We start from the raw sequence: 14,879 nt of genomic DNA, 5'->3' as shown, positions 1-14,879 counted from the left end.
AGTAATGCAGATGAGTAATTTGTACTTAAGAGGTCAAAGAAAGTGAGAAAGTTAGAATGGTTTCCAAAGTTTTAGAGCGTCCTAGATAGATTTTTGTATTTTTCATTGATGTATTTATTCTACAGAGAGGAATTCAGTTTTTTTTTTTTTGAGGGTGAGAGTGGATTCAGTTTCAGAATATGTTACATTTGACACAGTCTTTTAGAACTCTAAGTTTTCAGATGGAATATTGAGTCAGAAGAAGGATGTAGGTATTTATTAGTTTATAAGTTCAGAAACAGTTTAATTGTGGAATATGACAAGAATCTAGAGGAACAAGAATAAAACCCTGAGGAATGTCAGCAGACAAGAAACAGAGGAAGAAGATTCTGTAAAAGCGTGCTGAGGAAGAGTGGTCATCCCTGTTTACCTGACTCTCCCTCTGACTGTGAATGTGAGGGATATAGTCAGAATCAGAGAGGAATCCTTACTGAGAGCAATAGTGATTACTAACACTTAGACACCTTCCCACTACCAGGCACTGCTGAGCTGTTTATATACAGAAGCCAAAAGAATACAGGCTCTGGAGCCAAACTGACTGGGTTTGAAATCCAACTATTCCATTTACTATCTTTGAGACCTTGAGCAAGTGACTTTACATCTCTGTGCTTCAATCTCCTCATCTATGAAATGAGTATAATAATTGAAGTCACATCTCACAGGGTTGTTATGCAGATTAAATGAGCTAATTCATGTAAAGTGTTTAGAGAAGATAAGTAAGTTACCCAGGGCTAGTAAGTAGCAAACTGGGATCTGAACTAATTGGTCTGATTCTAGAGCCTGTGTTGCTAACCTCTCGTTGTTAAGTTGTTGTACAGACAGGACCAACTGGCCTATGCAGGCACCAAAATAACCTCCTGGTTACCTTAACATTCTGTCCTAAAGGATTAAACTAAGTGGGTCAGGCTAAATGAGAATATTGTAAGTAAATCTCTTAAGTGAGACTTCAAGAACAGGTAGGGTGTGCCAGCTGTCCTCACTGATATTAGGTCCACCATTGAATAAGTTGTTCTTTGTTTATGATAGTGTTAGAAGGATAAGATCTCCAGAAAAGTTATAGCAAAGATTAATGTTATCTTGTGGAAACTATTTAAATGGTAATATGCAATTATGTAGCCTAATTAGACTAGACATGGTACTTGCTAGCTGAGAAATATTTGGGGCTTGGAAAATGGTTGTAATTATTAATTATCAGTATTTTACTCAGTATTATATATGGGGATTTAATCGTAAGTCATATAGTAAATGTATTAAACTCTTGGGCCTTTAATAATGAGGTGTCAAGGCCAGGAGGTATAGCTCAGTGGTACAGCAAGTGCCTAGTGTGTGTGAGACCCTGTGTGTGATCCTAGCAACACACATATGCAAGAAGTTTTATTGTGTCGGTCTGTTCTTCCACAACAAAATTATGTTTTCTTAGCATGGTTGATAAAAGATGTTCTAATACCAAAATGTGCACCCATCCTCAACAGCACTGAGAACAGATGAAATGCTATTACATAAGTACACATTACAAAATTGTCTTTAATCTGACACTTCTTTCTTAAAAAAAAAAAAAAAAAATATTTATTTTTTAATTGTAGGTGGACACAATAGCTTTATTTTTATGTGATGCTGAGGTTCGAACTCAGCACCTCACATGTGCTAGGCGAGACTCCACCACTTGAGCCACAACCCCAGCCCCTAATCTGATTACTTCTTAAAGCCTGTCCTTCATCATGTAATTAATAGTTCTTAAATATATTGTGTTTTGAGTGTAAAGGTATTCTAGAGTAGCACAATCCAGCAAAAATATGTATACATAACTTTAAATATTCTAATTGCCTCTTTAAAAAGTAAAAAGAAACAGGTGAACTTAATTTTAATAGTATAGTTCATTTAACCCAGTGTTATCAAAAATATGATCTAAATAATTTATGATTTTAGATGTTATTAATAATATGCATCACACCATTTTTTTTGTCTGAGATTTTCAAAATCTAGTGTTTGTCATAAAATTTTAGTGTATCTCAATTCAGATTAACTACAGCTCAGATGCTCAGTAGCCATATATGATTAGTGGTGACATGACAGTATTTGACAGTAACCAGAGAGTAGTCTGTGATTTTATCCAGAAAGCATATTAAACCTGTCTTTGGACATAGCTGAGAGTATGTATTATTTTTTCAGATGGACATAAAATTTTGGTGAAGCCCAAGGATGTCATATTTACCAATGTCATATTTATTTTTTTGCTACGATAGGCATTGAACCCAGGGCCTCCTGCATGCTAGCCAAGTGCCCCACCTGTGAGCTACATTCCCACTTTACACATACATATGTGTGTGTGTGTGTGTGTGTGTGTGTGTGTGTGGAGAGAGAGAGAGAGAGAGAGAGAGTTTCTTTTTTGAGAGGCTTTTTTTGGTATTGGGGATTGAATTGTCCACTGAGTCACATCCCCAGTCCTATTTTGTATTTTATTTAGAGACAGGGTCTCACTGACTTGTTTAGCGCCTTGCTTTTGCTGAGGCTGACTTTGAACTCGCCATCCTCCTGTCTCAGCCTCCCAAGCTGCTAGGATTATAGACATGAGCTAATGCACCCAGCTATTTTTGAGTTTTTTTCAGGCAGAGTCTTGTGATGTGGCTTAGGCCACATCATAAGGTTCAATGAATTCAAATGAACCTCTCACCTCTGCCTCATGAGTAAGCTGGAACTAGAGGCACAAGCCACCACACACAGCTGAAAAATTTGTTTAATTAACAGCGTTTATGCTTTATTTAAATTAAAAGGTTATATAAGTATTTATGGTCTCATACATTGACACAACCTTTGGAAGGTCATTTTGGCTGTCTTTTAATTTTACATATGCATACATTTTAATTCAGCAGTTTCACGTCTCAAAATTTATTTCATAGAAGTACATGATCTAACATACAATAATTTATGTTTAAGACTCTTCATTTTGGCATTGTTTAATGTTTTTAAAAGAGCAGAGGCTAGGTAGTCGTGGTGGGTGCATGCCTGTAATCCCAGTGACTAGGGAGACTAAGGCAGGAGAATCTCAAGTTCAAGGACAGCCTCAGCAACTTAGTGAAGACCTGTCTCAAAATAGAAAATTAAAAAAAGGCAGGGAATATGGCTTAGTGGTAAAGTGCCTCTGGATTCCTCCTGGAGGGAGGAAGGGACAGCCCATCAATAGGAGGAAGAGTAAGTTATATTATACTCTGAAACTATGAAAAAAGAAAGGAATGTGATATATGGTTTTGTGGGATGTAATACTGAAAGTGCTACAACCAAAGTAACATTTTCAATTATTAAAATAATTATTTCTTCAGGATAGAATTATAGGAAACCTTTCAGTTCTCTATACATTTCCATATTTGGAGTCTTGGTATTATAAGAATTACATATTACTTTTTTAGTATATATTAATTTGTAAAACTAGAGAATAACTTAAGAGTTTTTGGTGTATTTCCCTTATAAAAAGTGAAAAAGTGGAAACAATATAAATGTTCAGAAACATGATGGTACTTCCACTTCTGGAATTGTATGCAGCCATTCAGGGGACAATGCTAAGTGGGGGAAAAAAAAAAAGATTACGAAAGTGTGTGTATGCGCACGCATGTGTATAAAAGGATCTGTATGTAAAACAAACACAACTAACGATATCAACAATTGTCTGCAGGTGGAGGAAGTGTGCATTTTCCCCCTAAATTTTCTATAATGAATTTATACTTTTTCTATTCTCTTAGATTGAGCAAAATTTTAACACTATTTGTTTTTCTGGCAGTAATGGGGATTGAACTAGGGAGCCTTTGTTAAAAGCATTACTTGAGAAATGAAATTTGGAAAGCTTAGTTTTGAGTGGTACAGTACAGAATTGAATTATTTGGTATGTGTTAAAATGTTTCTGAAACTGTAAAACATTGTGCATGTGAAAATATTTATCATATTTTTGTTTATGGATACTGTTTGCCCAAGTAGAGGGGTTTTGGTTAGCATTTTTTTAAATATATATGTATGCATGTATTTATATAGTCATACAAGCCTCTTGCATTCTGATGAATAGTAAGGGTAACCTTACTGAATTTTCTTTGGTGTAATTTGATGTGCATAAAGTCATACAGTCTCTTAGGCCTTTTTCTGTTGGTGGGAAATATAGGTAATAACTTAAATTTTCATAACACATCTGCTAAAGATCTTGAACTCAAACTTGTTCTGAACTCACTTGTGCTCCCTAATTTAAAGATGGGGAAATGAAAGACCCAGTGGAGCTAGTGCATGGAGATGATGGTGTTGAGTCTTAGGGGCCTTTTCTCACTCAGGGAACCAATACCAGTAGTGATGGCGCTGGTGAGGTTTGCCTTCAGGAGTTATCCCACTGCCTGTGCTGTTGCCAGCAGGTAGCTTTAATGACATGAGAAATGATTAAGATGTACTTAGAGGAGGAAAATGGGGGAGTCAAGTTATCATTGACTTTTGTCTGGAATAATGTTTAAGAGTTTGTATATTGCTGAGAGGCATAAGTGTATCTGCTCTTTTGGAGCTGTGATATAAATGGATCTGTGCAGAACCATTGTCATTTACAATGTACTGTTATCAGACTTTTTTTCCTAAATCATTAAAGAAAAAGGGGAAAATATAGTTGTGCATGGCAAGTGCCTATGAATTTTTCCCTATTCCTTTCTGGAGCCAACTGCCCCTATAATCATTTCTGGAGTCTGTTAACTCACAGAATGTGTTTCCTTTGCTAGGTTAATAGTTACTAATGTTGCTGCCTGTTTGTTTTCTGCTTTGTTTAGATTTCATGTCCTTAGCAAGCTCCTGAGCTTCATGGCACCTATTGACCATACTACAATGAATGATGATGCCAGGTAAGTAAGAGATTAATTATATGCCTCAAATGGCTTCATGACAGCCTGATATTGACCTGTTCTACAGCCTGTCACCCTCTTGTTTCTTCTTATCAGTTAACCATTTGTCATTGGCATCATAGGAAAGGTCCTTGTCACATCTCTTCACTCCCATAATTACTGTAAAGCCAAATCAAAAATTTCCATATACCAGCTACCTCTGGTGGCTGTGTGTTTTTGCTGCTAGATTTTATTTTTTAGTTTTTGGTACTGGGAATTGAACTCAGGGCCACTTGACCACTGAGCCACATACCTAGCCCTATTTTGTATTTTATCTAGAGACATGGTCTCAATGAATTTCTTAGTGCCTCACTTTTTGCTGAGGCTAGCTTTGAACTCTCAATCCTCCTGCCTCAGCCTCCCAAGCTGGTCCCAAGCTCCCAAACTACAGGCGTGCACCATTGAGTCGGGCTAGGTTTTATTTTTAATTTTAGTCCACCTGCCTAGGACATCTGAGCTCTTTTCTAGGCCAGAGGGTCATGATAGCATGTGTGCATGCTGTATGCATTGGGGGTTTTATGTGTATGCTCTTTAGAGTGGCTCTAGAGATTGCTATAGAGATGTGTATCTGTTGTGTTTATTGAGACTTCTTTTTATTTATTTTTTATTTTTAACTTGTTCTAATTAATTATAAAATAGTGACAGTAGAATGCATTTTGACACATTGTACACAAATGGAATATAACGTCTTCCTCTGGCTGTACATGGTGCAAAGTCATACCTGTAGTATAATCATCCATGTATATAGGATCATAATGTCCATCTCATTCAACGATCTTTTCCAGTGTTTTGAGGATTATAAGGGTTTTTACAAAAGAAGTAGGTACATGCTTATTTTATAAAGTGAAACAATCAAAACACATACAGGAAAATATAGAACTTATAATTCAGAAGTAACCTTTTTTGGTAATTTAAAAAAAATAATTTCTATGTATAATATGTCAAAATACACTCTACTGTCATGCATATCTAAAAAGAACAAATAAAGAATAATTTATTCTAAATTTATTAATTGCATTCTACCATAATACAAGGCTTCCCCTTTTTCCACATTTATGTACCATTCATTGATTCATTTTTAACAATATGGATTTATGCTTTCCAGTTTTATTCAATGAGTTATATTTATTTTGATGCTAAAATTGCCCCAGATTAATGGAAGTTCTTTAAGCTGCCTTGTGCCTTTTGATGTAACCCCAATCATTCCTTGAGTGCGTCCTTTCTGTCTGATACAAGATGTTCAAAGTTTATCTTATTGCTTTCCCTGCACCAATCCTGGAATCTTTCTCCAAGGACCCCTTTCCCCCACTTTTTTCCAGTGGATAATGGTTTTTAGAAGCCAAGACCTGGCTTCCAGGGGTGCTGGAACTGACCATGGTTGTTTTCAGGCCCTCTTAGCATGTGGAACTGGAAATGTATGAGTCCACATGTACAAACACAGGATGACCTCTCTTAACATCTCAGGTGACTTCCTTTCAGTGTCTGAGTTCCCTTTCAGAGTGTTGTTCTTTTTCTTTTCTTTTTTTTAAATATGATTGAAATTATATTTTACTATAAATATTTTATATATGGTGAGCATTTTCCTGTCATTAAAATTATTAAAAATTTTTAAATGACTACATAGTATTTTTATATTTAGTTACTCACAGACTGTTGGGACATTTAAATTGCTTTTAATTGTTGTAATTAATACCATGCTAATATATATATATATAATACCTTTATTTTGTTTATTTTTATGTGGCGCTGAGGATGAAACCCAAGGCCTCACACATGCTAGACGAGCACTCTACCACTGAGCCACAATCCCAGCCCCCATGTTAATATTTTTAAGCATAATTATTTACCAAGTGAAATTACTGGTCATAAGTAGGTACATGTGGCTTTTGCCAGCTTTATCTAACCTTAAATTATGTATCTGCTTTTTACTTGAGAGTATTTAGATTGCCATCATATCTCATCAGATTTTTTTCCCCCTATGCTTAGATCTATAGGCTTAGGCAAACACAATTGTTATTTTTCATTTTAGTTTGTTCAGTGCTTTGAGTATAAAACAGCTTATGGGTGGTTCCGAGTACCTTTATATCTGTCTTTATGACCTCATATGTTCTCCTGTACTTTGGAAGTGAGAGCTTAGGTAGGGCTAGGTTTTTTTCTCTGCTAAATTTTTGGGTTCAGTCTATTTAAAAGTTATAGAGTAAAGTAAGTACATTTTAGATTACATCAATAAAAAAATTACATCAATAAGAAAAGAACTAGCTGTCTAAAGCTAAACCATATCCTTTAAGGTTACATTATTATGAGGTATAAAATAAATCTGGTTTAAATTATTGACATCTTTCTGCCCCCTCCCCCACACCAAGTACTGGAGATTGAACCCATGTCCATGCACATGCTAAGCAAACATCCTACCTTTGAGCTACATCCCCAGTCCTTTTAATTTTATTTTGAAACAGAATCTTGTTAAGTTGCCTGAGCTGACCTCAAACTTGGGATATTCCTGCCTCAGCCTCCTGAGTACCGGGAGCTATAGGCATGTGCCACCATACTCAGCTAGTGATTGCTTTTAGAATACAGTACTTGAAAATCATATAGAAATTAAGTTTTTGTCATTTTTAAAAATTATTATTATTATTATTATTATTTTGTGCTGCTGGGGATTGAACCCAGGGCCTTGTGCATGCAAAGCAAGCACTCTACCAAGTGAGCTATATCCCCAGCCCAAGTTTCTGTCATTCTTAGTTTTAGTTTATTTTTATATCATCCAATACCTCAGAGGTACTTAGTTTTTTAGAATCTTATATTTGTTCATCATTTTTGAGGGTCTGTTATATACGAAACATAAATTATTTGAAAATGACTATCCTATTTAGTATTCTTTGGGGCTTGGTCTATAAGAAACAAAACCTGACTACGGTGGCATAAGTAAATAAGATTGTATTTTTCTGGTGGAATCCTTCTGTGTGGTTGTTGGCAATGGCTTTCTCTTCTCTTTGATGTTAGGGCCAATTTCTTTTATTTTCCCCCTGTGTTCCTAAGATGGCTGCTGCTACTTCAGCCATCAAATATATGTATCCAAGGCAAGAAGAATACAAAATAATAGTGCCAGCCATATTTTTGGCATTTTGTTTGTTTGTTTAAAAGTGAAAACTCCTGCAGAATTCCCTCCAGCAGACTTATTCTTGGTTTTCATTGGCCAGAACTGCATTACATTGCCAGGTTGATGCAGTGGGCAAGGGAAAGGGGGTCAGCATTTGTTTGTCAGGTAGCAGTCCTGTGGCATTCTGAATTTATGGGGAAAAAAAGGATATCCTTTGTGGTATGATTGCTAATTATCAGCATTGTTTTCTAGCTGGTTTAGCCACTTAACAAGGAGTTTAATAATAATGTTGTCACTGGAGAACTGAGCATTTGGTTTTGCCAAGGTATACTCCATTCTCATTGTGTTTCCTAAGCATAAAGAAGCTACATTCACATCACTGCTTATGCTTCATAATCAGAATAGACCAGATCAACTATGGATACTGTAACTGGATCTTAGCTCTTTCTGCTCCTCGCATCAAAACTTCTAAAGCCAGTAAGTATTGGTAACTTTAGGCAAAAATTGATACTTTAGGCAGTGGTAACTTGCCCTGCTTTGTTAGTGGAACTAATCTAGTATGGTCAGTCCTTTGTGTTCGTGGGTTCTTCATCCACACATTCAGCCAACTTTGGGTGGAAAATATTCAGAAAATGGATTGAGTGTGTTCTGAGCACATACGGATTTTTTCCTTGTCATCATTCTCTAAACAGTATAGTATATAATTGTTTACATACCATTTACATTATATTAAGTAATATAAATAATCTGGAGATGATCTAATCTACAGGATGTACATAGGTTATATGCAAATACTACCCCATTTTATGTAAGGGACTTAGTGGTGGATTTTGGTATCCCAGGGTACCAAGGATGACCTGGAGTCAATCCTCTGTTCATACTGAGGGACACCTGTACCGAGGAAGGAATCTAGTACTATTCTGTTTTGTACACCACAAATGGGAAACATTCATTATTGTTAGAATGTCAGTATCAGTGTATACTACTTTTCCTCAAGTGAGTAATTTTGGTTTTGCTAAGTAATACACATATCATTCTTTTTTTTTTTTTTTTTTAAAGAGAAGAGGTGAGAGAGAGAGATAGGGAGAGAGAGAGAGAATTTCTGATATTTATTTTTTAGCTTTTGGCAGACACAACATCTTTGTTTGTATGTGGTGCTGAGGATCGAACCCGGGCCGCACGCATGCCAGGCGAGCGCGCTACCGCTTGAGCCACATCCCCAGCCCCACATATCATTCTTGTTGGATATGTGTGTGAATAGTTTTTTAAAAATGATTTTTGAAGTATATAATGGCTTTATAACTTTATAAGCATGATACCAGGCCAGAAACCATAAGGGAAAATATTAATATACCAGACTATGGAAAAGTCATATTGAAAAGACATCAAAAACAGTAGGTAAAAATGACAAACTGGAACAAAAAAATTTAGTAGATAACACATTTCTCTACATATGTATTGAGTTTTACAAATATCTTAATATCCCAGTAAGAATAATAGGCAGAGGCTGGAAGTGTGTCGCTCAGTAGTAGAGCAGATACTTAGCATGCCCGAGGCCCTGGGGTCCAACCCCAGCTCCAGAAAATAAATAAGTAAATAATAAAAGAATAATAGGGAAAGCATGTCAATAAGCAGATTTAAAAATCCTAAAATAGGAGTGGTGGCTGTAGCTCAGTGGTAGAGCACTTGCCTTGCGCATGTGAGGCACTGGGTTCGATGTTCAGCACCACATAAAAATATAAAAAGGTTGAAAAAAATTGTTTAAAAAAATCATAAAATACAAATCTTAAATAGCAAAAAAAAAAAATCAGACTTTCAATCAAAGAAATGCAAAGTTAAATGAGATTTCATTTTTCCCTTATTAAATTGAAAAATATTAAAAGAATAGTAATCCACAGTGTCGATGTATGAGGGAATACTTTCATATCACATTGTTGGGAATGTGATTGGCAAAATCCTTTTGGAAGGTTATTATCTGTTAACTGCCTCCCACCCCCCAAAATAAAACTCTACTTCATAGAAATTGAGCTAAGGAAACAGCTATTATACCAAGAATCTTTATTGCAATATTGTTTATAATGCTGAAAAAGAAAAAAACCAAATGACCATCACTAAGGAAATAAATCACAGTAAAATCATTTTAAGAGATTAAGCAATAATTAAAGGATAAAGTAAAACTGTACAATATAGCCAGGTATGGTGGTACATGCCTATAATTCTAGCAACTTAGGAGGCTGAAGCAGGAGGATTGCAAAGTTTGAGGCTGGTCTGGGCAACTTAGCAAGGCCCTAAGCAATCTCCAAAACCCAAAACTATTGGAGTGTCATGTTGGCACTTTAAAAATTTTAGATTTTTCAGATGAGGAATGCCAAATCTATAGTGACAGGGAAAAAAATAGAAACAGTGCCTTTAAAGTAATATCTGTACTTCCATGGAAGATCTCTAGGTACTTTTGTTACCTGGGAAAAGACACACTGTTTGCAATATGATCTATCATATTTTTAAGATAAAAATGCAGCAGATGTATATATGTGTTTATGTATGTATATATCACACTGAATGTTTGGGGAAACGCCTAGGAGGCTGCATATCAGAATGTTAGAGGAGTTTACTTGTGGGGAAAAGCATGGGATGAGGAATGGGGTGAAGACAGATCTTCAGTTGAACCCAGGGGTGCTTAACCACTGAGCCACATCCCCAGCCTTTTTTATATTTTATTTAGAGACAGAGCCTCACTGAGTTGCTTAGGACTTTGCTAAGTTGCAGAAGCTGGCTTTGGAATCATGTTCCTCCTGCCTCAGCCTCCCCAGCCACTGGCATTACAGACATGCACCGCTGAGCCCAGCAGTGTTTTGGCTCTCTCTAATCTTTTTTCCATGAGAATGCGTTCATATTAGTTGTCATTAAAAAGTAAGAAGCTCTGGGGCTGGGATTGTGGCTCAGCGGTAGAGTGCTTGCCTAGCAGGGCGGGACCCGGGTTTGATCCTCAGCACCACATAAAAATAAAGGCATTGTATTGTGTCCATCTACACCTAAAAAATAAATAAAAAAAGTAAGAAGCTCTGGAGCAATAACACCAAACTCTTGGCATGTTTATTACTGGGTGACATTTTACCTTCTTATTTTTTTATTTTTTGTGGTGCTGGCAATTGAACTCAGAGCCTTGTGCACATGAGGCAAGCGTTCTACCAAATGAGCTATATCTCCAGCCCCTCTTATATATATATATTTTTTAATAATATTTTTAGCTGTAGTTGGACATAGTAACTCTTATTTTTTTTTTTAATGTGATGCTGAGGATCAAACCCTGTGCTTCACACGTGCTAGGCAAGCACTCTACCAATGACCCATAACCCCAGCCCTATTAAGTGTATTTCTGTAGTGTTTGAATTTTTTTACAATAAGCATGTATTACTTTATTTCAATAGAAAAATGTTTTCTTTTTGAAAATTACATATGTAAAATACAGAAAGGTGGCAGGAAAATTCTGATTATTTCTCCACTGAAGATGTAAATGAAAACTCTTTCTTCTGTGGTTTCTATGGGAAGCTGGCTTTGAATACCTGGCTGCTCCTTTGTAAGGCTCCTCCCCTTTTAATTGTGGTAACATATAGGTAAGATCTTTCCTGTCCTTTTGATTTCTTGTTCCCAGAAGCAGCTTCCCCTGTGGTTCTAGCTGACCTTGGCTAGAACCAAGGGTTTGAGTTTTTATTTTTCCACAAATATACCTAAATTAAATCAATGCCTAGTGGAGTTTGGGGGGCCTAGTGCTCATCCTTCAGTCTCCTATATCCCTTGTCCAGTTTGAGCTCCATAAATTTGTACTTGGTTGAACTGAATTGAAACTGGAACACAGCTCTTATTAAAAGAGGGAGATGAGAAGTGCTGTCTTTAAAAGGATCTTTAGGGCAGGGGCATCTTCATTTTGCTTCTCCTGTGGTGTGTTTTGTGTAGTCTTATCTATCTATTTAGTCAATGTTTGCTGATACAAATTCTTTTCCAATGCTAGGAATTTTTCTTTTCAAGTGATCTATTTAAAAAAAAAAAAAAAAAAACTTTTTAAATGCAAAGTAGCCCAGCTGAGTTCCTGTGTTACCAAATTTCCCTTTGGGAGCATTTTTTTCTAGGTATACTTTGGATACTGGTTTAAATGCTTTCAAATCTTTTTGTTAGTGAAAGTCTTATGTAATTCTGATCCCTTTATAAGTCCTGGTCTGGTAGATTGGCCTTGTCTCCATTATGAGATAGGAGAGTTTTGTTGCCTGCCTAATGAACATTCCCAGCATTGAGAGAAAAACCAAAGAAATCCAGTTTCGCTCATTGTCATATGTTAGCTTGCAAGGGAGGAAGCTACCATGATCCCCAAAATGATCACTGATTTTGCTAAACCCTTGATATTCTTGGCACTGGGCAGCTCAGCTCCCAGGATCATCTTTGCTGATACAAATTCTGATACAAATTGGAATGCTGTGATTCTATAGAGAGGGTTGGAAGGAGAGAGGCTTGATATCTCCCTGGTAGGGAGGCCCTCTGAACACTGTCACCATAAGGAGCAGATTACGATTTTACTTGCATGATGTATAGGTTACTGTTTACATCTATGCTGAAGTTATTCTAAGCTTATCAAGGACATTTTAGAAACAGCTTACTTTACATGATGTAAAACCCCCAGGGCTCTGTTAGACCAGAGGGAGCTTCCTGAAAAAATACAGATGATCTCGGACTATGGTTCACACAAAGTGAAGATTTGGGGGATGAGGGAAATAATCAGCTGATTTCTGTCTATTTTTGAAAGACCCTCTGAGGTTCAGTTTTTAAAGAAGTGAATTCTTTGTCATTCCCCCAAATTGGGCTTCTGGAAGTCAGATAGTCAGATGCTGGTGTGATATGTGGGAGAAGCAGTGCTGAGATAGAGACTATTCCTCAAAACTGTCCACCGGCAACGATTTGGGAAAGGAAACCCAGTACAGCCGCTTGCTCTGTTGGTGTGGAGAAAAGCATGGGAAGGTCTTAGTGATGGCAGCCTGCTGAATTTGCGCAAGAGAAAATTGAGGTTTACCTTGAACTAACTGCTGCCTCACAGAGGGTTGTCAGATAAATTTGATTCTGATACTGTCCATAAAATATGTAGGTTATTGTATTTTTCTGTGCAGTTTCTCCCCCTTATTTCAGCAGTGGTAGCAACATGAACATTTTAGAGATACTCCGTTCCTTTGCTAAGAACTTAAATTCTCAATAGGAATAGGAAGGATTTCAATTGGAGCACCCATTCTCTCCCCCAAAATAGAACATAGCCTTCTTACTGCTTTCATAAAGCTGCTGGCTTTATGAAAAAAAAAAAAAAAAAAAAAAAAAAAACAAGGAGAGGATCCTTTGATAAGTACTAAACATCAAATGCATTATTGTTTTACATCTGGAGTTTTAGAAAAGAAACGTACAAATGTTATCTGGTCTTGTAAAGTGCTTTGTCAACATCACTGCCACGTTGTTCTTGAGGTGCCTTGGTATAACAGAATTTGTACAGGCAATTTGTCTTCGGCTTGCCATTTTTGTGTATGGGTCTGCACCCTAAATATGGGCATATTTGCCACTCTACTGTGATGGCACTCCTTTCCCCCAGTTAGTGGCCCAGAGGCTGCCAAAACTGTCCTTACTCTCCTTGCCTGCTTCACCTCTGTTTGATAGACGCACTACTCATGGTGGACTGTTCTCATGTAGCTTGCTCAGCATTTCAGAGCACACCAATATCAACCCCAGAAATACCCTCATAGAGCATTTTCCGTTGGTTAAAAATTCTCAGGCAAGAATGGTTAAAATACAGATGTTTTCTGTGAGGCTTCTTATCTCCTAAAAAGGCACAGGTTATTCTGACAGGTGAAACAAGTCTGGGCAAATATGCAACATTGATCTAATCAGCAGGAACAAGAGCGATGTTTTAACTGGTGCTACCTTTTACCAGCATCATTAAAGGCTCCCATTACTCTTTTATTAGTGGTTCCCTCTTCCTTATCAGATTACAGAACGAACATAACTCATGGCAGTGATTTGATCTCTTGTTAAAGAGGATTACAGCTTTGCATTAACTCGGATTGACACAGTTTATAATTCGCTTGTTGATACTCAGGCAGGCGGTGTCATGTGTTTGACCCCCCAGCAGTGCTGAAAGGAAAGAACCCCCATATATCATCATTAAAGATGGCGCCCAGCACAGTCAGGAGGCTGGAGCCTTCTTCCAGGAGCAACAGAAAGGACAAAGGAAATGTTCTCAAGTTCAAGCCTGAGACTTGGACCAGAGTTTTAAAATTGAAAAGAAAACACTACTGTTGTTTCTTCTTTTTCCCAATTTGCCGCTGTTCAACCTCTTATTCTAGAGAATTTGCATTGTCAAATTGAATCCTCAGTTCCAAGCAGGAGGTAGAGTGATAAAAGCACATCTTCTAGGAAGAGATTGTAGATGATGAACAGATAAATCCTTCCCCCAAATGGGGCTTCTTGACAAGAGTTCTCATTTCTGCAGTCATGTTCTCAACATTTCTTCAAAGGGTGATAAGTCCTCTTTTTTCTCAAAGGGATATTTCACATTCTTTAAAATGAGCATATATATTTCTCTTAAGGATTTTTTGTTTTTAAGTTCTTTTATGTTACTATTCTTGGCTTTCTAAATATAGTATTTTATAGCTACCTTATTAATCACAAGTAAGTAGCTTGCAAGTGGTTAGGCAATAGCTAAGTTTTTCACCTTAATCTAGTTTAGTCATTCATACATATTATTAATATGTTTCCCATAATGATCACTGAGCCAACACTAGATTGCGAAGATATGTAGACCATTTCTAAGTGAAACA

The 14,879-nt window shown here is 36.8% G+C and overlaps 1 protein-coding gene across 1 annotated transcript in view; it reads left to right on the top strand.

Moving 5' to 3' along the window:
• Aatf (apoptosis antagonizing transcription factor) overlaps positions 1 to 14,879 on the top strand; it is a 106,418-nt gene that overhangs the window by 76,261 nt on the left and 15,278 nt on the right. The window contains exon 10 of the mRNA XM_048787183.1: positions 4,824 to 4,895. Within this exon, the coding sequence (XP_048643140.1) occupies positions 4,824 to 4,895 (72 nt within the window). The remainder of the gene's footprint in view (positions 1 to 4,823; positions 4,896 to 14,879) is intronic.

This window comes from Marmota marmota, unplaced genomic scaffold (assembly GCF_001458135.2).
Source record: "Marmota marmota marmota unplaced genomic scaffold, marMar, whole genome shotgun sequence".
Taxonomy (NCBI): domain Eukaryota; kingdom Metazoa; phylum Chordata; class Mammalia; order Rodentia; family Sciuridae; genus Marmota; species Marmota marmota.
The sequence above is the reverse complement of the archived record's forward strand: the minus strand, read 5'-3'. Positions and strand labels throughout refer to the sequence as shown.